Raw genomic sequence first — 20,535 nt, forward strand, 5'->3', positions numbered from 1 at the left:
AAATGTACGATTGTGTTTTAGCTCGCACAATGCAGTCGTTAAAATTGGAAAGCTTCCTTAATGATGCTTGAGACCTTTGTAGAAGTTTCTGTACATATTGTTTACAATTTTATTTCATGATTGTAGTCATTGACAAAAAGATACGGTTGTAGAGACACTTAACGTTAAAGCATATTTAAAATTGCTGAAGAATAGAATAGATTTTTTCTTACCTTTTATAGTTTGAAATACTTAATCAAAATGTTTGAAAATAGGTCAACTATGTATAACTGGGGTTTACTATTTTAGCTCATACTAATTCTTACTTGTTTATACAAAGATCGCTTGACAATCATTTTCGCAAATAAAACTATTTTATCTGGAAATACCTACGCTATAAAAGAAGCGCAGTGGCTAGTGAAAATTTGTAGTCGTAGAGCTGCTCAGTGCTCATAGAACGTTTATTCTACAAATCATAACATGGTCCGTTTAAGAACATGCATAATATCATTGTTCTTAGTTAAAATTCATTGCATGATTCCAGTTCGCAATAATTGTATTAAAATGAATTCACTCTGCTCATCCATTTTTTAACAATGTAGCATATGAGTTTAAAATAATGAGATATTTAAGAGAAATATCTTCCATTCTAATCTGTTGGACTAACTTTATATCGGGTGGTATCGATATAAATAGTTGAGGAATAATTGATTAGCATGCATGTGAAATATGAAACGTTTTTGGCGAGTTTTGAATATTATGTCCACATATAGACCTCAAAATGTAATATTATTTATGTAAGCAACAGGGCTTTGTATCGTACGACAAGGTAAGGTCTTTTTAACCTTATAAAGTAGCTATTTATTATACGTTTTAATTTATTACGCAGGAGTTGCGGCAAACGGATTGTTAAGGGAAAATTAATTATTCAATAACCTAATTAATTAATAAATTATTTGACAAAATTTTGTAAATGCTAAGAGACCGGATACCTGATTCAATACTGAATTTCAAATTGTAAAATTTAATATAAATTTATTTTGTTACTTAGAACAATACTAAAATAGAGACGTCTTAAAACGTAAGCTACAAATTTTAAATTCATATTTAAAAGTGTAAAAATGATTCAATATTACGAAATAGTTTAGCATACAGTCGGAACGTTCCTAGCGGCATTTCACAATGCTCGTCGTTTCCTGCGCAAATGTATTGTGTTGGAGCCGTAGCCACACTCGGCCCACTTTCGTTTGAAGTCCGATGACAGAATCTCAACCAGACCATTTCCTCTGCATTCAATTACTTAACACTACATATATGAATGTATGAACTAGGTGGACTAGTTTTTGCTGTATGTGTTGTTGTTAGACGATTACATGTAAGATATTTCGAAGATCTTAAAATATAAATACTGTTGATGTATCATAAAATTCACGATTCTTAAGAAATGCCGCAATGGCATTAATTTCATTTAAAATAAAGAAAAGTTGTTTGCTTCATCTTAGCTGAAAATTGAAATCAAACCTTTTAAAGGAAATTAAATTTAAAGGTAAACTGAAAGTGTTGAAAATAAGTTTGCTTGAATTCTAATCACGGAGTCATTTAAATTATTTAATGCATTAAAAGTTAATTTTATATTCCTAACAGTTAAATTGAATATTTAACTAAGTAGAAGGAGTAAATTGGCCTCATAAATGTTAATATTAAATCATTTTATTTATTTATTAAATTTTTCCATTTCAGCTGGCAGTACAGAATACCGCTGCATAGATATACCGTACTTTCCTCTGTCGCAGTACGTTCCAGACCCTAGTGATTCTACTAATGCGATACCTTGTAAGTACATTTTATTCATCTAATATATAAAAATCAATGCCACTTTTCGTTGTAATTCCATAACTCGAGAACGGCTGAACCGATTTCGATAATTCTTTTTTTATTATATTCCTTGAAGTACGAGGATGGTTCTTATGTAGAGAAAACGTTAATATGTACCACGGGCGAAGCCGGGGCGGACCGCTAGTTTTCTTTATAAAGCTCAGTATTGTCAACTATTTTTGGGGTTATAAATTGTTTATACTTTATTTCTAAGTTTATTTCCTATAAGTTTATAAAAATTTATATTTCGATAAAAATCTACATTCTTTAGATAGATATTTTAAAAGACATAGATAAAGACGCATTGAATTAAACGGTTTAAACAGTCATTTTTAGCCCGACCCAAACGACCATTCTATTTTTTTTTGTTAAATTGATTTCAAATATGCAAGTATTTGTTAAAATTGTATAATGCTTTATGTCGTTCTATTATTACAATATTATTTTTCTGCAAAGCTTCTAAAAGAACTAACTAGATGAATATCCATCTCGAATTATTCTTGGCATTAAGCGTAACCTTTAAGGGAAGAGCTTCATCCCTCACCCAAGATTAATATACTAAGAAATTACTTCACAAATTTCCAGATATAGTAACCCGTTCAGCGGCTCCATTATTATTGGCTGTGTTCACGCAAGCGGTCGGCGCGTTGTGCTGCGTGCTCGGCCATTGCGTAAAAGGACGAAGGCTGTGCACGTTTATCGCTGGAGTTCTCTTTATTATTTCTGGTAATTATTATTTAAAGATCTTATTTAAACGTGTGTTTTATACATTACACAAAAATATAAATTAATTGATTAATTACACGAGAATATGATAATTTCAAGGATATAAGAAATTGTTTTCTCCGTTCCAGGTCTCATCATGCTAACAGGAATAGTCATGTACATATCGGTATTTAAGTCACAACTTGGTCACAAACTACGGTACATGACCTTCTTCGACACCCCTCGGATGTCCTACAGTTATGGGTACTCATTTGGACTATACATTGGTGGATTCGTTGCTGCTGAACTAGCAGGAACCTCCGCTATATTCCTTTTTCTCCAATGGTATCAAAAAGACTGGATTACTGAAATAACAGAAAAGGCGAAGGCAGATTGTCGTGCGTGGGATCGAGAATATGCATTCACGGAGTTCAGAGAGCGCGACTCCACCCTATTGGAAAGGCGCATGATGAAAAGAGATACGTATCCACCAACAGGCTCATCTGCGGCTACACCTCGTGAACGCCGGCGTTTTGTCTTCGACGGAGACGAGATGCCACATTGCTCTATACATAAGAACAGGAGAATCAATTTAAGCTCAGCTTCACTGAAAGATTTGTCATCGTCCACTCTGTATGGTTTTCCTGCAGCGCCACGTCCGACAGCGTGCGACAATTACTTCGAGGAGTTTAAAGAAGTTCCCCAGAGTGCGAACACGTTGAGTGGCTTACGGAGTGCTTCGATTTTTCAGTCTCAAGCGTCCGTGGCTAGTGGGAGGTTTCTAGACTCGACTGCAGTTGAACCCCCTCCATCAAGAGAGGAGGAATTGGTTACGTTCGGTGCTGGAGCCAGGGCACTGGCTAATGATGACAAGCCTCCACGACATGACCGAGGTGTCGGAACTGATCCGTATCGTAGAACAACACCCGTTTGACTTCTAAGAAAGGGCGTCTTCCCTTAAAAGCATATCGATAAGTGATACCAGTGACGTTAATATTCCAATTCTAATGAATTTTGATAATAGCAGAAATGATGACCGTGAAGTGACTCTCGAATTTATAAACGTTATACGTGAATTGCGTTGTAAAAGTTTTAAATGTTACTTTTCCTTACATAAACACTGCCATTTGTGTATTTAGCGTTTTTATTAAAGTATGTATTGTACATAAATGTACTTGAGGTTGTTTAAGTATAATAAATAATAAATATATAATAATAAACATTTTAATTAATTAATTGCTTGGTATTTACCCGAACAATATTAGTTGCTAATGGAAATAACACACGTAGGTACTACAAATACCACACAAATAATTGAAAAATATTATACATAACATAAAAGTCTCAAATAACTTAATAATAATAATATATTTTATAATTATTCTACAAAGATTTTTGGAATTTATTACACAAACTTACATACCGGTGGTGGTCTTAGCCTGTGGTATTATTGTTTTCATGACATTATGAAACCTCTTTCATATTATATGAAACTTTTTAGAAGAAAAATAATAAATGTTCCAAATTTGATTTTGACGTCATGCAATTTGTTTCAACAACATAAATTAAAAGCATTTTGACGTACGCAACTAAACACAATATAGCTTATTGCATTTATGATTGTGTAAAATGGGAATGTAAGTATTATAATTTTAATTAAATAAATTAGGTATATAAAATTGAACTCACAAGTAATACATATTTCTTTTTTATTTCAGAGTGACATCAATATTGTAAGTAATACACAGAAGAGAACGTGATCATCTCTAGTTGACTTTTTAATATATAAATAATGTATTTAATTTGTTTAAAAATAATACCTAATTATTATTGCTTTTCATTCTAGTGGTCCCAGGGATCCCAAAACACCAGTGAAGGGATTCTTTCCGAGGCTTAAGAATATTTTAAAAGAGCATCATAGAGGAGTCATTGGAGTGTTGATACCGATACTACTTTTATCGTGGCAGCCTGAAAAAAATAAGGTGAGGTTTTTTTTTTATTTCAGTTCATTACAATATAATTAAAATAGATTTCTATGTTAAGCGAGCTATAATAATTGTGTTGCTAAATTCCATTATATTTATATATTATGAAACGTGCCATGTCTAGAAATAAATAAAAACATTCTACAGTCTCAAAAAAACAATTTTGCAGTTTATTTACTTTTAAGATACAACTCAATTATTTTATCCATAAATACTGTATGTAACTTTTGTGTCCTAGCCTATCAAAGTACCAAATACATAATAAACAGTAATACAAAATTACGGTTAAATAAAAATTAATGAACACATTTTTATGCGATTATCGTAGAACGAAACTTCTCCTGAGAAAACTTATTTTTTTTAATTGTATCTGTTACTAGCTATGCCCTGCGGTTTTACCCGCATTGCTCCGCTCCTGTTGGTCTTAGCGTGATTATATAGCCTATAGCCTTCCTAGGCTATCTAACACTGAAAGAATTTTTCAAATCGGACCGGTAGTTCCTGAGATTAGCGCGTTCAAACAAACAAACAAACTCTTCAGCTTAGTACAGATTTTGCATTTTTTTTTAATTATGTGTAATCGTTTGTTCATTGGTTAACTGTTGATTTCACCATTTTCAGCACGATATAACAGTGAAATGTTTGTGGATCATGATGTTTTGGTTCTTCTTGTGGCAGCCGGTGAACGTGCCTGTGGTGGGTTTGGTGCCAGTGTTTCTGTTGCCAATGGCTGGCGTGATGGCCACCGCTGATGTGTGCTCGGCTTATTTCAACGTAAGAATTTTTTATTTAATATTGTTTGTGTATCTATACTAATATTATAAAGATGAAAGGTTTGTATGTATGTATGTATGTTTTTCACGCATAAACTACTGGACCGATTTTGATGAAATTTGGCACAGACAATCATTAGATCCTGAGAAAGAACATAGGCTACTTTTTATTGCGAAATACACGGGCGAAGCCGGGGCGGACTGCTAGTGTAAAATAAAAATGTAGAGATTAAATATTATTCGTTGGTAAACTGCATTATTAAATAATTGTTGAATTATAATGTGATGAAATAAAGTTAAAACATAATTCCGTTACTACAACTCAATAATTCATACTATCCATTGATTTGTTTTAATTTTTCGGTCTCTCGGTGGAACATGTAAATTTAATTGTTTAAAGGAAGAGCGGAACCTCCTGACACAAGCATTTTATTTGCTTACTAGGAGTGTTCCAATCACAAATTAGTTTATATACATATTGTAAAAGGAAGAAATAAATAATTTGAATTTGAATTTGTTTATACATTGGGTACATAATTTCATACTGTTCACTTTATTATTTTCCTATATAAGTGCAAAACTCTCTCTGTCTGTGCGAGCTTTCCTTTACTACGCGGGTGAAGCTGCGGGCGGAAAGCAAGTTAAACTAAGATAATAATCAATGTTAATGATTTTTTTTCTTATTTCAGGAAAACATAGCATTATTTATTTTATCTGGTATGGTGTTACTGTTACTGAATATGTCGAACGTGGATCGAAGGATAATACTATGGCTGCTATGTTCGGGTGATAATTGTCAATTTTCTGGGAAAAGGTAACTATCACACAACAATAATTATGCAATTTTTATTCAGATTAAGATTACTAAATTATACAATAGTTCTATATCAATTATTTTTAGTACGCAAAAGTTTGTTTGGTTTCGTTCCTGTATGTTTTCAGTACAAGAACTAATAAATAGGTGGCGCTGCAGTACATAACATTACAACTATTATTATTTCAATTTAACAAAGATAAAATTATTGTGAATGATTGTATCCATGCTAATATTATAAATGCGAAAGTAACTCTGTCTGTCTGTCTGTTACTCAATCACGCCTAAACTACTGAACCAGTTTTCATGAAATTTGCTAGGGAGATATTTTGATACCCGAGAAAGGACATACTACTACTTAGCTTACTTAGCTACTTTTTATCCCGGGAAAATGACGCAATCCCGGAAATCCCATGGGAACAGAAACTATGGGGGTTTTTCTTTGACTGGGCGGGCGAAGCCGCGGGCGGAAACCTAGTTTTTATTATAAATCCCATATTTTTGTTTCAGGCTGGTGTTCAAATCTAGTGTCGCCGCTTTTTTCCTATCAATGTTTTCTAGTCGCCTCATAGTGACCTCAAGTATAGTTCAGTATTTAGCACCGGCTTACATGACTTTACAGGTAAGGTAAAATTGAATCTAGTTTATTGCTTGAAACATTTATCTCTATATTTTATTTACCAAAAGCACTTGTTTTTTTGATGAAAGCTTTAAAGTTGTAATGTTTTAGTCGTCCACGGCAAGATATAGAGACACGGAGCCGAATTATGACACAATGAGACATGTTGTTTTAAATTCTGTTCAAACTGCCTCTGCTATAGGTAATAATAATTATTATTATTTTGGCCCTAGAAACTTGGCTGTCATATGGTATATTTTATCCCTTGATATATTATTTCATTAATAATTCTTATAGAATTTTTATAAGTATGGTAGATTCATTTGTATGAATGTCCGAAAATTAAGTACGTTATATTTCATAACCACAATCATTTACCATATAACCACGTCTTTATTTTAATAGTAATTTTATCCTTTGTCATATTTTTTTTGAATATAAATATTATAATACAGGAAGTACGGCCATTATGCACTCGGCCTATGCAACAATAGCTATGAGAGCGATTTTTGCTGCGTGAGTAATTTATTTTTATTAAATAACTTTGGACATAAGAGAAATCCAAAAATAAGTACCCAAAATAATTTAAGTTTTATAATATAAATAAATTATTTATTTCTAAGTGTAGTAGGCAATTTTGAATATATTTTTTAACTAGCTCGGCTGCTCTGCTCTGGCGTATCTATAATATTCTTATACTCTTTTTTGCTTTGCAGTTTTATACATTTCTATTATTTTTCATGTTGTCTTTATTTTACAGACAAGGCGACAAAAATGTAGAATACCCGGATATATTTAATTTTATGCAATGGTCATTCTTTGCGTTTCCGATTGCCTTTTTGATGTTTATTCTAAACATGTGTTACCACATGCTGTTAATTAACTGGTAAGTTGCTCTTATATTACGCATCCATCCTATTTTATTTTTCGCATAAATTATCTTACTTATTAATTGCAATTTAGGAATTTGCAAAAGGAGCTAAGAAGAGTGAAAGCTTTAAATTTTACATAATAATTTTTGTACATATCCAAAAGTTAATCCTAATGTAAATTCAAACATATAGACATACATAAAAACGAGTGAACGGTTTGAACGATTTATTATTTTAAAATGTTTCCATTTCAGCGTAGTTGGCAAACCTATGAGTGCAAGTAGTATGACAGAGATGAGAAATTTGTTACTAAAAAGCAAGTCGACTATCCCCAAACGTGTATCTCGACATGAGAAGGTGGGTTTACATTCTGACTTGCTTACATCTGTTGCTTCGCCCGCGTATTTAAATAAAAACCCGCCAATACATGATCCTTACATAGATGTACCTAATATTAAAACAATATAATTAAAATAATAAACTGAATTGGAAAATTAATCAAATGAATAATTAATGACGCTATTTAAATGAACGGGATCTTTAGTCTTCATTGTACATCGAATGCACTCAATTTCATGTAATTACCACACAAATATCTTATTTCATAAAGTGATTAATTTAATTAAATTTATTACAGTTGACAGTAATAGCATCTATACTTTATTTGGCGGCATTGTTCTTCCGTTGGAGTCGCTGGTCTTCGGTCTCGTGGTCCAAGTTTCAGACTGTTCCGAATTACGATAACATACCCATGTAAGTTTACGTACCTTAAGCTTAAATTGTTTTTAACAGCTGCCCTAGGGACTTCTTTAAAAAATTATTTCTTAAGGTGATCCGAATGATTTCTAATAGCAGATGTTGGATTCAGTTATTTCGAATATTTATAAGCTAAGTAGGTATATTTTTCTAAAATTATTTGTATTTTCAGGATAAAAGATGGGACAGTAGCAGCAATATTTGTGCTAGCGCTACATGTAATACCAAGGACCTGTGGCTGGGCGCGTATACTTGCTGCTGATAGTAAGTTTTCTTTTGGTTGTGTTAGAAATTACATAGGTATACCTAGTTTGCATTTTAAAGTGTCTTGAAATATTTCAACGTAAATGAAAAAATATTTTTTCTTTACAAAGTTTAAATTAAATTAAAACACGTCTAAGTACATTAATATTTACTTCAATAAATTGACACATTGTTTTAATTTCCAGAAAAGAGTGAATGTGGTTCCCTTAAGCCAGATTCTGCTATAATGTGGTGGCGCTTTGTCGACAAGAATACAAATTATGGATATATCCTGTTATTAGGTATTTAACTTTTATGAGTCGCAAAAACTAAAGCCTTTACCCAACAGAATTCTAAAGAAGCTTTTCATAATATTTATTTTTAACTTTTATTAAATTCTTTATAATTCATGGAAGTGAAACTTCTTTACGCGCGTTGAGAGTAAAATTTCAAGGTCGCGTCATGCCAATACAGTCACAACGATTTTGGTATCATCGAATCTTGCCATAGTTTAACACGTGTGCTCGGCACTCACGCTGTTTTTTTCTGAAGTTTGTTGAGACAATAATATTGTTTCTAGGTTCAGGTATTGCCCTCAATAGAGCAATAGTACACAGCGGTTTAAACGCAAAAGTGATAAGCGACTATGGGACCTTCATAACTGATCAACCCTGGAACACTCAAATGCTATTAATTAGTGCAATAGCCGGTGTTTTGTCCAATATAATGACTGGAGTGGCTGCTTGCGTTTGCTTTTTACCGTTAGTTCTGAATATGGTGAGTTATTTAACATTTATATAAGACTAGGTTTCCGTCCGCGTCTTCGCCCGCGCAGTCAAAGAAAAACCCGCATAGTTCCCGTTCCTGTGGGATTTTTGGTACTGCGTCATTTTCCCGGGATAAAAGTAGCCTATGTCCTTTCCCGGGTATCAAAATATCTCTATACCAAATTTCATGAAAATTGGTTCAGTAGTTTAGGCGTGATTGAGTAACAAACAGACGGACACAGTTACTTTCGCATTTATAATATTATAAGTATAGTATGGAGTATTTTCTAGTACTGGTATGTTAAAATGATTTTCATGAAACAGTAAGTTTTAGCTTTATACTAGCAAAATGCCGATAAATATATGGCTCAGAATTACACAGCAAGTACATAGTATAAATATTATCATAGTAGTTATATTAGGAACAGCGTTTACTAAGCGCAATTTTTTTTTATATTATATTTGTTTTAATTCTTTAGAACATCTTATAAATTGTAACATTATTTACTCATGTTAAATTAAATTTTATAGGGTGTAAGAGAAGGAGAAACACCTAGTCGATGGGCTAAGGAAAGCTATTTAGGAGCCATCGGCGTGGGCTATGCATCTTCGTTTGGATTCATGATACCGTTTTTGTATACGCCTGCCTATTTTTGCCATTATACCGGAAAAGTGCCAGTCAAGAAGATGGTAAGGTTTATTACATATCTTTCATAGATTTATTATTACAGTGGTATACATTATTGTATAACTTTAGCCTCTGGTTAAAGTGTCAAAAAATAATTCACGTATTACATACTTACATGGAAAAAATTTAAAACTTATGCACCAGGGATCTTTATCTATTTAATTCGACGTCTATTTATTTTTACGTAGGTATGCGTTTGTTATTCTTTCAAATTCAAAATCTAAATTCTACTTATATTTAGAAGTAAGTTCTCAAATTTCATAACTTAAAATATTAAATATACTTCCCTTACAGATAAAGTACTCCATAGGCACCCTGATCATCTGTGTGATTGTGCTATGGATAGCTCTATGCGTATGGGCACCGGTGATCTGGGATCCCAATGGCACGGGCTTCGAGCCGGTGACCATAGCGGCGGCTGGGGCTCCGGAGGCCCCGCCCGCGGAGGGAGGGGGAGAGGGCGGCGGGGAAGAGGGGGGCGAAGGCCTGCGATGAAGGCCTAGGATTTGTTTTGACTTTTTTATTTTAAAAGCCTGGGGGAGAGGGGGTTACCGTTTTTTTTTTATTTTAAAGGCCAGGGGAAGCGGGATTATGATGTCTTATAGCAGTGTTGTTTCAAGTGTGGGGCAGAATCGGCGAAAAGTACTCTGGGTTGGGAAAGTGATTGCGCTTGACAAAGCTATTCCAAAGCATATTCGCAAAGCTATTCCATTTTTCCACCGGAATTAAAACTGCACTACGGCTTCATGGTATCCCCCGGATTTGAAGATTTTATATTACATATTATATTCATCGTCTCTGATTGACGCTGTATTTATGTCGTACAGATTTAGCGATTTTAATATTAACTTGTTCGAATATTTCATACTTCTCCAGTGCATATATATTATACATTAGAAAATATGTTTGAGAGGCACAAAAAGTAGGTAAATATTGTATGGACATTGGACATAATGTGAAAATAAAGTATCACTGTGCGTATCTTTTTCAGAACATTTGCGACATTCCTACATTTATATTCTAATTTTATTTTTTTGGGCGAATTAAATAACTCGTAAGAAAAAAGTTATTATTTCTATCTTTAACTTGAATGAGTATGTAGGTACTTATCGTACAGAAGAGCTGTATCGTAAGTTCGATTCCTGTGTATAATCTTATTGTTATTTACTTTCCTGTCTCAATAAAAATAATTTTAAATTACTTGTTGTTTTTAATTTACCTTTCACTCATTTAATTTTAATTAATCATAAATATAGTCAATTAGTCTTTGGCAACATTATATTGTAGGCATAAATTATTAGTCAAAAAGAACCGAAATTTTTTAATTTAATTTTACAGATGAGTCTCTATTCTTTCGGATTATTTGAAATTATTTCACTGAAATAGATGATAATTGAGTGTAATGATCATTGATATTAATAATTATCAAGTAACCATAGAGTCATAATCATCTCTGTTTAAATAAATAAATTAATCGCCAAATGTGTTGCTAAGCGAAAAACTCGAGAACGGCTGAACCGATTTTGGTATTCAAAATAATATATCCACAATATACCCTTAAAGAAGTCGGCTTGCATATTATCTGAAGCGGACATGATAATATGAAATTGCGCCATCTATTTGTTTACACCTAAACCACGACACTTGCTGCAACAAGTGTTTCAGATTAGTCAATGCTCAATGTATGATAGTGCAGTGTAGTCCCAATATAATTGGCCCAACAATATTAATTAATTAATCAAGTTAGCTATTATTTTTTTATGGTTAAACAACATAATTTGCCTTTGTTTATGCTCACTCATTATGTACTGTATCTATTACTATGTAATGTATAATGTACTCGGTATGTATTTTAAATTTTAATATATTGCGAAATGTTAATCTTCAGTGAATAAAATAAATAAATGACATATCCATGTCTAAAACCAGAAAAAGAAATACAAATTATTAACATTGACTCATTTTATTTATGCATTAGTACATAAATTTGCTTCTCGTATCTTGCATCCAATCTTGAACATAGTGAAGATCAGGCCAAATAACAGGAGCCCAGAAATACACGAAAATCCACGTGAGAATTATCGTAGTGATGGTTGGACCAAGGCCTGCTTTAATCTGAAAAGTTAATCGATATAGGAAATACTTCAAATGTAGAAATGCTATTATTTTTCCGTAGGAGTAAGTTTTATTACATTTCATTCACATCAATTCCAAATAGAAAATTGTTTTTTTTTTTTTATTATGTTCATGTTTTCAATTGGGGTATAATGTTTCATGTTATTTACTTTATGATTATAATACACAAAAGATTATTATGCATAGAAAATAAAGCTAAGGAAATCCCTAGCATGCTCTATTTTTACTATTATTAGAAAATATAAGCTTCAATAAGCACAACACGAAGAACTAACTTTTACGACACACCATCCTTAAATAATTATTTTTTTCTCTATTTTTTGTACCTAATCCTATTATTAGAAATAAGCTTCAATAAGCACAACACGAAGCTTTTACGACACACCATCCTTAAATTATTAGTTATTTTAATTTCCGTTACCATTTTTGCAGTAGGAATATTCGCAACACTCTGAACTATGAGATTCCCCGGAGTCCCGACAGGAAGACAGAAGGCGTAGGAAGCTGAATAACCTGCAGCTATGTTATACCATAGTGGATTCTGGTGAATCTCTTTTGCCTGAAAATAGGAACCAAAAACGATCTCATTTATTACCTTTCTATAACCGTAGTTTAGTAAATTTCACCTAATTTTACGGCTTCGATGTATTATATTTGCGATACTAGGTCATTATTGAAGTGAAACTTCTTTAGGCGCGTTGAGAGTAAAATTTCAAAGTCGCGTCAAGGGACTAACTACCGTTTCGGCATGGGGTTTTTCTAAGATAATACAAATACTTGGGATTTTTTTTAATAAAAGAACAAGCACATAAGCTTACCAACTGCATAACGATAGGCGCGATGACGTTACATACAGCAACATTGGATGCAAAATTAGTGATAAACACGGTAAATATAATTATCAGCAAAAGTATGGATCCGTTGCTCAAGTGTCTGAAATTTCTCAAAAATGTGCCAATTTTTCCATTTAAGTCAGTGTAATCTTCTTTTGCTGCTTCGGACAGGGCAAATCCACCACCTCAAATAATTTTTTTATATCAAGATCAATCATTATTTTAAGAACGAATAAAACAACTGAAGCGAAGTTTTATAAGTATTAGCTTGGAATGATAATAAAAGTTCAATAAAAATATACTTCTACTTTTAAATGTTCACTCTACCAATGGTTTTATTTTTAAATGAAATCTCGAACTTTGCTGATCCGATTTTAATGAGGATTATAAAAACTCAAACTCAAACTTATTTATTCAATTAAACTTATTCTAGAACTTTTGAATTGTCATAAAAAAGTTAATACAAAAATTTAGCACTGGTACGAAATTTCTGCAGAGATGAACCGGCAAGAATATAATCCATACTAATATTATAATAATGTGAAAGTAACTCTGTGTCTGTCTGTTACTCAATCACGCCTGAACTACTGAACCAATTTGCATGAAATTTGGTTATCTCCAATATTTTGATACCCGAGAAAGGAAGGCTACCTTTTATTGGAAGTATGTACCACGGGCGAAGCTGGGGCGGACCACTAGTATTATATTTATAAATCTCGTGTCACAATGTTTGTCCTTAATGAACTCCTAAACCACTTAACCGATTATAATAAAATTCGCACACCATGTGCAGTTCGATCCAACTTGAGAGATAGGATAGTTTAAATCTCAAATCGTTTTAGAGAAAGCGGGCGAAGCCGCGGGCAGTAGGCTAGTAATATTATAAACTAAGGTATACTACTTCTGTCGATACTGAATATTTAAAATAGGACTAAAGGAGAAACTTGCCTAATAGGAACATAAAGCTGTACGGCAAGATGGTGTTCATAGGTTTCCATTGAAGAACGGATGGTATTGATTTTGGGAAGTCACCATACTCTGAAATGAATAGAATATTTTCCTGCGACATGAATTGAGCAATATTTAGAAATAATAGAGATAATGGAATAATATAAATAATTTATGTAGGTATATTTTGATATGTCTAATCAAATTTGTTTTTAAATAAAACCAATCCTATTATTAGAAATCCTGATCGTGACGAATTATTTCGTTAGTACAATCATTCAAACTTAAAAAAATACCTTTAGCTTTACAATTGTTGAAGAATCCTAACGTTGAGGGCAGAAGAAACATCAAAAAAGCAATCAACATTGCTGCAGACGAATCTTGAACACTACAAAATTCAAATGTGTGAATCAAATGATGACACTTGATAGTATTGTTTCTATGGAAAAAAATCCAAGTATAAGAAATGATAGTTATTAAAAAATATCAAACTTCGTTCATCAAATAAGACGTAGAGCCAAATTCATTGATAGATTATAATCATTCAATATACGTCATGTTTTTAAAATTGCAACGAATTTTCTGTTAAAAGTACTTACAATTTATTATTTCCCAATCCAAAATAGTTATTAATTTGATCACCCCATCCAACAAATATTTGCGGCGAACGGCAAAAGAACAAAGATATCGCTAACGAGAACAACAGAATAACACTCTGAAAATATGAATTATTTATCGTATAAAGCATACCAGCCAGCATTATTATAATAAAGGAAAAAATTATCATGTAAATATAATAATTATTGGAAAGCTCACAATTTCCCAATACGTAATTTTCCCCAACTTTTCATAATCCTCATTTACCGCCCTTTTCGCAGCGTCAATGCCTGAGGCTGGCAACTTCGAGCTTTGAGCCGTTTCACTCTTTGGCCTGAATATAAACTCATTACTTAGTAACATTTGAGTTGAATGATTTCCTGACCCTACAAGTCTACACATCTACATGAAAATAATGTAACTTGTGAAATGTTTTTTCTCATAATAATCATTCCTTAATTTTATTTACTATTGATTGAATTAGATAGATAGACCTTATGGATTAACAAATTTTATTTATTAAATTGTTTTTTGAAACTAATACAGGCGTAGACAAAGCCAACAACCCAAAATAATTACAGTCTATTCAGCCGGGCTTAAATCACAAGTAATAAATGTAATTAAGACATCTTAATTTTATATTAATTATGAGATAAAACAAGATTTTTATTCAAAATATATTTTAATTTAATTTTCCTTGTTAAAAAATTTGAAACACTCATTAATAGGTATTGGACAAGTTTTCGAGCTACGGCTTGGTCTTTATAAAGCTCTAAATTATGTAGGTTTATTATCTGTGGTAAAAGTAAACTTTTTTCTTATTCTTCTCGTCGATGTGAGGTTAGGAGAATATAATGAAGTTTAAATATTAGTAATTTTCTTATTCTTACCTTAAAAATCCAAAGTATACAACGATTAGATAAATATACATAGCTGCTTCCATCAGTAACATGTAGGGAATCGCAAATGCAGAAAACTTTGGGAACGATAAATATTCTGGAGCTTTTGGATACGCCCTGAATAAACAAATTTTGAAAATTATGTTTATATTTATTTATATGCTAATTTTACATAAAAGGGATAACTTAGTACGTACTTTGCAAATAATCCCTTAAAAACAAAGTTGGTGGCCGTTCCTACTAAGGTACCAATACCGCCTGAAATCATTATAACTTTAAACTCACTGTTATATTAATTTTCACAAAGTGTTAAAATATTTTGCTATGAGAGTTTTTCTTTTCTTTCTGACTTTGTATGTTTCTTTATTTATTTTTTAAACAATAAAGTACAATATGCGTTTATTTTCATACCTATTGTAGCTGAAAAAGTTGCTGCGCAAAAATAACATGTGGTTATATCCGATGCAATTTTTTCACCATTACTATTTACGTCATAAATGGTTAGTAGGTTTTGCTGTGAACAAATTTTAACATCTATAATATAAAAATGAATCGCAAAATGTGTTGGTAAGCACATAACTCGAGAACTGAACCGATTTCGTTAATTCTTTTTTTATTACATTTCTTGAAGTACGAGAATGGTTCTTATGGAGAGAAAACGTAAAAACATACCACGGGCGAAGCCGGGGCGGACCGCTAGTTTTGATATAAAAATAATGTGGATCTACTCAATAGATATCTCCTTATGTTTAAAACCGCCTCCTTGGTACAGTGGTTGACGCGTGAGCGTAGAACCGAGGGTCCTGGGTTCGATTACCGGTGGAGACGAAGAAAAAAAAATGTATCGGTCTGGCAGGACACAGAAGGCTGATCACCTACTTGTCCCTAAAGAAAATTGATCAGTGAAACAGATGTATAATGCATCTGCCCCTTACCCCACTTGGGGTCATGTAGGACTTCACTTTTATGTTTACAAAGCATTTAAAATCGTACTGACATGTGAAATGCATTATCACTCATCATAATATTTTACCTGTAACGTGGCTCGACTTCTATAACTTAAAAATATGTTTGTAAACTTTACACATTTTCGGGCATTACGAGAGTATGTTAAGGTGGTGCCATGTTAATTTAAGATAAATATTATACACTAGCTTTCCACCCGCGGCATCGTCCGCGTAGTCAAAGAAAAACCCGCGTAGTTCTCGTTCCCGTGAGATTTCCGGTATAAAACCTATCCTATGTCCCGGGGTAAAAAGTAGCCTATGTCCTTTCTCGGGTATCAAAATATCTCTATACCAAATTTCATGCAAATTGGTTCAGTAGTTACGTCGTGATTGAGTAACAGACAGACAGAGTTACTTTCGCATTTATAATATTAGTATGGATAGCTGCTACCATCTGCATATAGGGTTACGGTTGATATTCCGGAGCTTTGGCAGCTTTTGTTTTTGCTCTTGAAGCATAACATATACTTACGTCTTCAAATACTTTCAGCACCGCGAAGTTAATAGGAACCATCAAAGTTGTTGCCGCAGTATTTGTTATCCACATGGAGATAAACATTGTGATGAAACACATTGCAAATAATAGCCTAAAATACAAAAACTTTATAGAATTAAAATAATATAGCTTTCAAATCCTTAATTATACTAATAAATATGTAAGTGTAAACGGTAGCGTTAGATTATATGACCGAAAATAATGTGTTTACGTGTATTTTCCTTTTTACAAATTACCATAATAATTAGAGACTGTACAAATATACCAGACGTAGTTTATTTTTAGGTCAATTGCTATTGATATGGTTGCATGTGTGTTAAAGTGAAAAGTCTAGTCAGAGGATATTACAGTAGGTCGTTATAACGGTATCAAGGGTTGGGTCGATCTGATTTGTTTACCAAATATTGCCTATGTAGGTTTGCCGAAGGAAAAAAATATTTTTTCGCTTATTTTTTCATTTAGTTCGTTGTACTTCAATAGAAGGTCAGAACTTAATACCATAATAGAATATTGTTACAGTTTGTTGATAATCACTTCTTAATAGGATTTCTAATATTAGACTAATAAGGCCTTTTATGCAGCTAAGCCGAAATTAAGGCAAATCACAAACTGGATAAGTTTAGTTTTCAAAGTCTAGCTGATATTTATGTAGAAGAGCATTTCACTAAAATGTATTATTTAAATGTATCTTCTTCTTATATATAAAAATGAATCGCAAAATGTGTTGGTAAGCGCATAACTCGAGAACGGCTGAACCGATTTCGACAATTCTTTTTTTATTATATTCCTTGAAGTACGAGGATGGTTCTTATGTAGAGAAAACGTGAATATGTACCACGGGCGAAGCCGGGGCGGACCGCTAGTTATTTATAAAGGTAATAAATTAAATTACAATACCTGTAATGCGAATAACCAATAGCACGAATAGCGCAGAGAGCCAAGCGCTTATGAAGGCCAGATTGTTCCACTGCATAAGCAATAATCATACTACCAAGAAACATCATAATTGTATCCTGGAAACATTTATATTTAATCCTCATTAAACGAAAACATAGAAGATAATAAATACTTACATTCATTACAAAGAGGAAAGAGTTTTTATTCTTTACTAGCGGTCCGCCCCGGCTTCGCCCGTGGTACATATTAACGTTTTCTCTACATAAGAACCATCCTCGTACTTCAAGGAATATAATAAAAAAAGAATTATCGAAATCGGTTCAGCCGTTCTCGAGTTATGGAATTACAACGAAAAGTGGCATTGATTTTTATATATTAGATTTGTTAAAATTAGTCTAGGTCTTTAATCAATAGCTCTTTCCCCCCAGCAAAACCTGGTAGATGCTGTTACAAACTGCTAGTGTAAAATAAATAAGGATTTAAATAAAAAAATGATACATTAGACTCAAAAAGAAACACTTATTCTACTGTACTTTAAGAAGCGCTTTTGAATCATCGTATTACACGCCAATTAGGTTGCATCAGTTCGGAAAGCAGTTTCTACAAAGAAAAGCCATAGTTTCTCTATACAAATCATATATTGTGTTCATATTGTGATTTCATAATAATAATAATTGTACGTCTCAATGTAACATTGTTATGGTACTTAATTAAAATATCTTTATATTATATGTTATTCGATTGGTATTTTATGAACAATGAACATGCCCTTTAGCATGGCCTTTCTTTATTTATACCATTACATGAAGTATAATGAACATAGAGATGAAAAACATGAATAAGATATGGATCTAATATATTAATTGTGTAAAAATCAACCAAGCCGATTTTACAAAATTTCTTCTCGTGTGTAAAACATTATAATAATTTAGGTACTACAAACAATAAGGTACTAAGACTGATCTTACGTTCATATAACACAAACAGCAAGCAGTCGTACTCATAACTCCTGTGAGAGGGAATATGAATATCGGTAAGAAAGAAGTAACAGGTAATGGGATACATTCAGTTACCCAATAAACAGCCATCAACACCAAAGTATAAGCACACCATTGGTATTTCTGAAAATGTTAATAGAATATTAATTAGCCTCATTTTGTATGCCTTATAAATAAGATTGAAGGACCAGTTTCACCATTTGCTCAAAATAAACTCTCTGATAGCATATTTGAAATTTTTGACTGATTTTTTAATCACAGGCTAAACAGAACATATTATACAAAACTTGTTAAAATCTTTTCGCGATATCAGCATAAGATGAAACCGGCCCCTAGCCTTTCTATAATTTCTTCATTTTATCATTTACAAAATAGAAATAATTAGTACAACATTAAGGAATGTTACGTTATAATTTAATTGCATAGTGTACAAACGCCGTACAGAACATACAGTAGCGCTTAATCTACTTCCAAACAAACTAATATCTCTTCGGTAGATCTAATGGCTGTAGATTTGTAAATGTCACATACCCTTAGTCTAGGAAGTAATTCTAGGATAATATGCATGTCTAGTCGTTGTAGGTCTAAGAGTTAAGTGCTTATTGTAATACGAATATTTTCGCATCAGTTGGTTTTAGTATTTAAATTTTTTCATCGAGTTTCTTATAATATGATCATAAAAAAAGACTTTTTTAGTGTCGATTTTAATGGTAAAAATACGTCTACTGATTTATACCTTGATTTTTACGATTTTTGGAGGACTAATTTAGGAAATATTTTAACTAAAAGTTAACTAACTAGTCTAAATCAGAAATCAAGTCCAAAAATATGCATTGGTAAACCTTAAAATCTTACCTCAGTAGGAAACGAAAGAAGAATCGGTATCAAAATAATCGGAGTTACAACACATACAAGACCACGCCAGTACGAGCTTAAAATTATTTTCATTTTATCCTTACGGGTCAACGGAGTATCATCAGCTCTAAAATAAAAACAGATCTATAAGAATAAAATCCAAAACCCGAGGAAAAGGAAAAAAACATCTTAACTACTTCTTGCATTAAGATGAACTAGTTGCGTCAAAGCCTTTACGGTCTAAAAAACTCTTCGGTTACTTGTGGAAGTTTACGAATAATAATGTCAATTTTAAATATTGAAATTATTATACTTACGGTGCATCTTCATTTTGCTTAGTGTCCAAATCCTCGGATACATTATCTTCATCGAAATTAGTTACGCTATCACTTTGTGTAGCCATTATATTAAGGTAAGATGCTACAATTTCACCAAATGCTTGCAAATTTTTTCATTATAATCTGGTTGGTTATGGCGAAAACAACATTTAGAACTACTTTCTCTATGTAGAGAAAGATAAAAAGAAAACCTATTTAAGATATTACATAATAACAATTGCCACTATTTCAAATGGTACATCTGCATGTAACATAGTAATCCGAGTATTATTACTTACATATTTATTTTATATATTTTTCTATACTTTTTCATATAAATAGGTACTTTTTCATGACCATTCAGTTGAGAATATTATCGTTTAATAAATTACTATTTCTGTTTTAACGATACATTTTTATATGAAACAAAGAATGAATTATATGTTGAATTAATAAGAAGATAAATTTTTCACAAG

The 20,535-nt window shown here is 32.3% G+C and overlaps 3 protein-coding genes across 3 annotated transcripts in view; 2 read left to right on the forward strand and 1 right to left on the reverse strand.

Annotated features, from left to right (window-relative positions):
* Positions 1–3,743, forward strand: part of LOC123695675 — a 58,797-nt gene extending 55,054 nt beyond the window's left edge. The window contains exons 4-6 of the mRNA XM_045641580.1: positions 1,720–1,812; positions 2,440–2,580; positions 2,709–3,743. Coding sequence (XP_045497536.1) covers positions 1,720–1,812; positions 2,440–2,580; positions 2,709–3,493 — 1,019 coding nt within the window. The 3' untranslated portion in view covers positions 3,494–3,743. The remainder of the gene's footprint in view (positions 1–1,719; positions 1,813–2,439; positions 2,581–2,708) is intronic.
* A 445-nt stretch (positions 3,744–4,188) lies between these two features.
* On the forward strand, positions 4,189–10,571 carry LOC123695679 (tonoplast dicarboxylate transporter-like). Its single transcript, XM_045641585.1, has 16 exons — positions 4,189–4,196; positions 4,278–4,292; positions 4,406–4,541; positions 5,166–5,318; positions 6,007–6,131; positions 6,642–6,753; positions 6,862–6,952; positions 7,206–7,266; positions 7,511–7,636; positions 7,877–7,979; positions 8,260–8,375; positions 8,551–8,642; positions 8,828–8,923; positions 9,202–9,398; positions 9,920–10,078; positions 10,371–10,571. The coding sequence occupies exons 1-16, from the start codon at positions 4,189–4,191 to the stop codon at positions 10,569–10,571; spliced, it is 1,791 nt and encodes a 596-aa protein (XP_045497541.1).
* Positions 10,572–12,042: 1,471 nt separating this feature from the next.
* Positions 12,043–20,309, reverse strand: LOC123695462 (protein I'm not dead yet-like). Its single transcript, XM_045641320.1, has 15 exons — positions 20,060–20,309; positions 19,743–19,869; positions 18,858–19,010; positions 17,890–18,005; positions 16,969–17,083; positions 15,901–16,003; positions 15,687–15,747; positions 15,481–15,606; positions 14,810–14,924; positions 14,593–14,708; positions 14,290–14,381; positions 13,994–14,083; positions 13,031–13,230; positions 12,634–12,771; positions 12,043–12,191 (listed from the first exon to the last, which is right to left on the reverse strand). The coding sequence occupies exons 1-15, from the start codon at positions 20,143–20,145 to the stop codon at positions 12,051–12,053; spliced, it is 1,779 nt and encodes a 592-aa protein (XP_045497276.1). The 5' UTR covers positions 20,146–20,309; the 3' UTR covers positions 12,043–12,050.
* Positions 20,310–20,535: the final 226 nt, after the last annotated feature.

The sequence above is a fragment of the Colias croceus genome, chromosome 11, assembly GCF_905220415.1.
Source record: "Colias croceus chromosome 11, ilColCroc2.1".
NCBI classification, from domain to species: domain Eukaryota; kingdom Metazoa; phylum Arthropoda; class Insecta; order Lepidoptera; family Pieridae; genus Colias; species Colias croceus.

Bases quoted from the DNA above. Each gene is read 5' to 3' on its own strand.
- LOC123695679 (XM_045641585.1), top strand. The intron at 8,924-9,201 runs GTATTTAACTTT...TATTGTTTCTAG, and splicing joins TGGATATATCCTGTTATTAG to GTTCAGGTATTGCCCTCAAT. The intron at 9,399-9,919 runs GTGAGTTATTTA...TAAATTTTATAG, and splicing joins TACCGTTAGTTCTGAATATG to GGTGTAAGAGAAGGAGAAAC.
- LOC123695462 (XM_045641320.1), bottom strand. From the start codon at position 20,145: ATGGCTACACAAAGTGATAGCGTAACTAATTTCGATGAAGATAATGTA. The intron at 19,870-20,059 runs GTAAGTATAATA...TTTTTATTTTAG, and splicing joins AAGCAAAATGAAGATGCACC to AGCTGATGATACTCCGTTGA. The intron at 14,709-14,809 runs GTGAGCTTTCCA...TCATATTTTCAG, and splicing joins AAATTACGTATTGGGAAATT to AGTGTTATTCTGTTGTTCTC.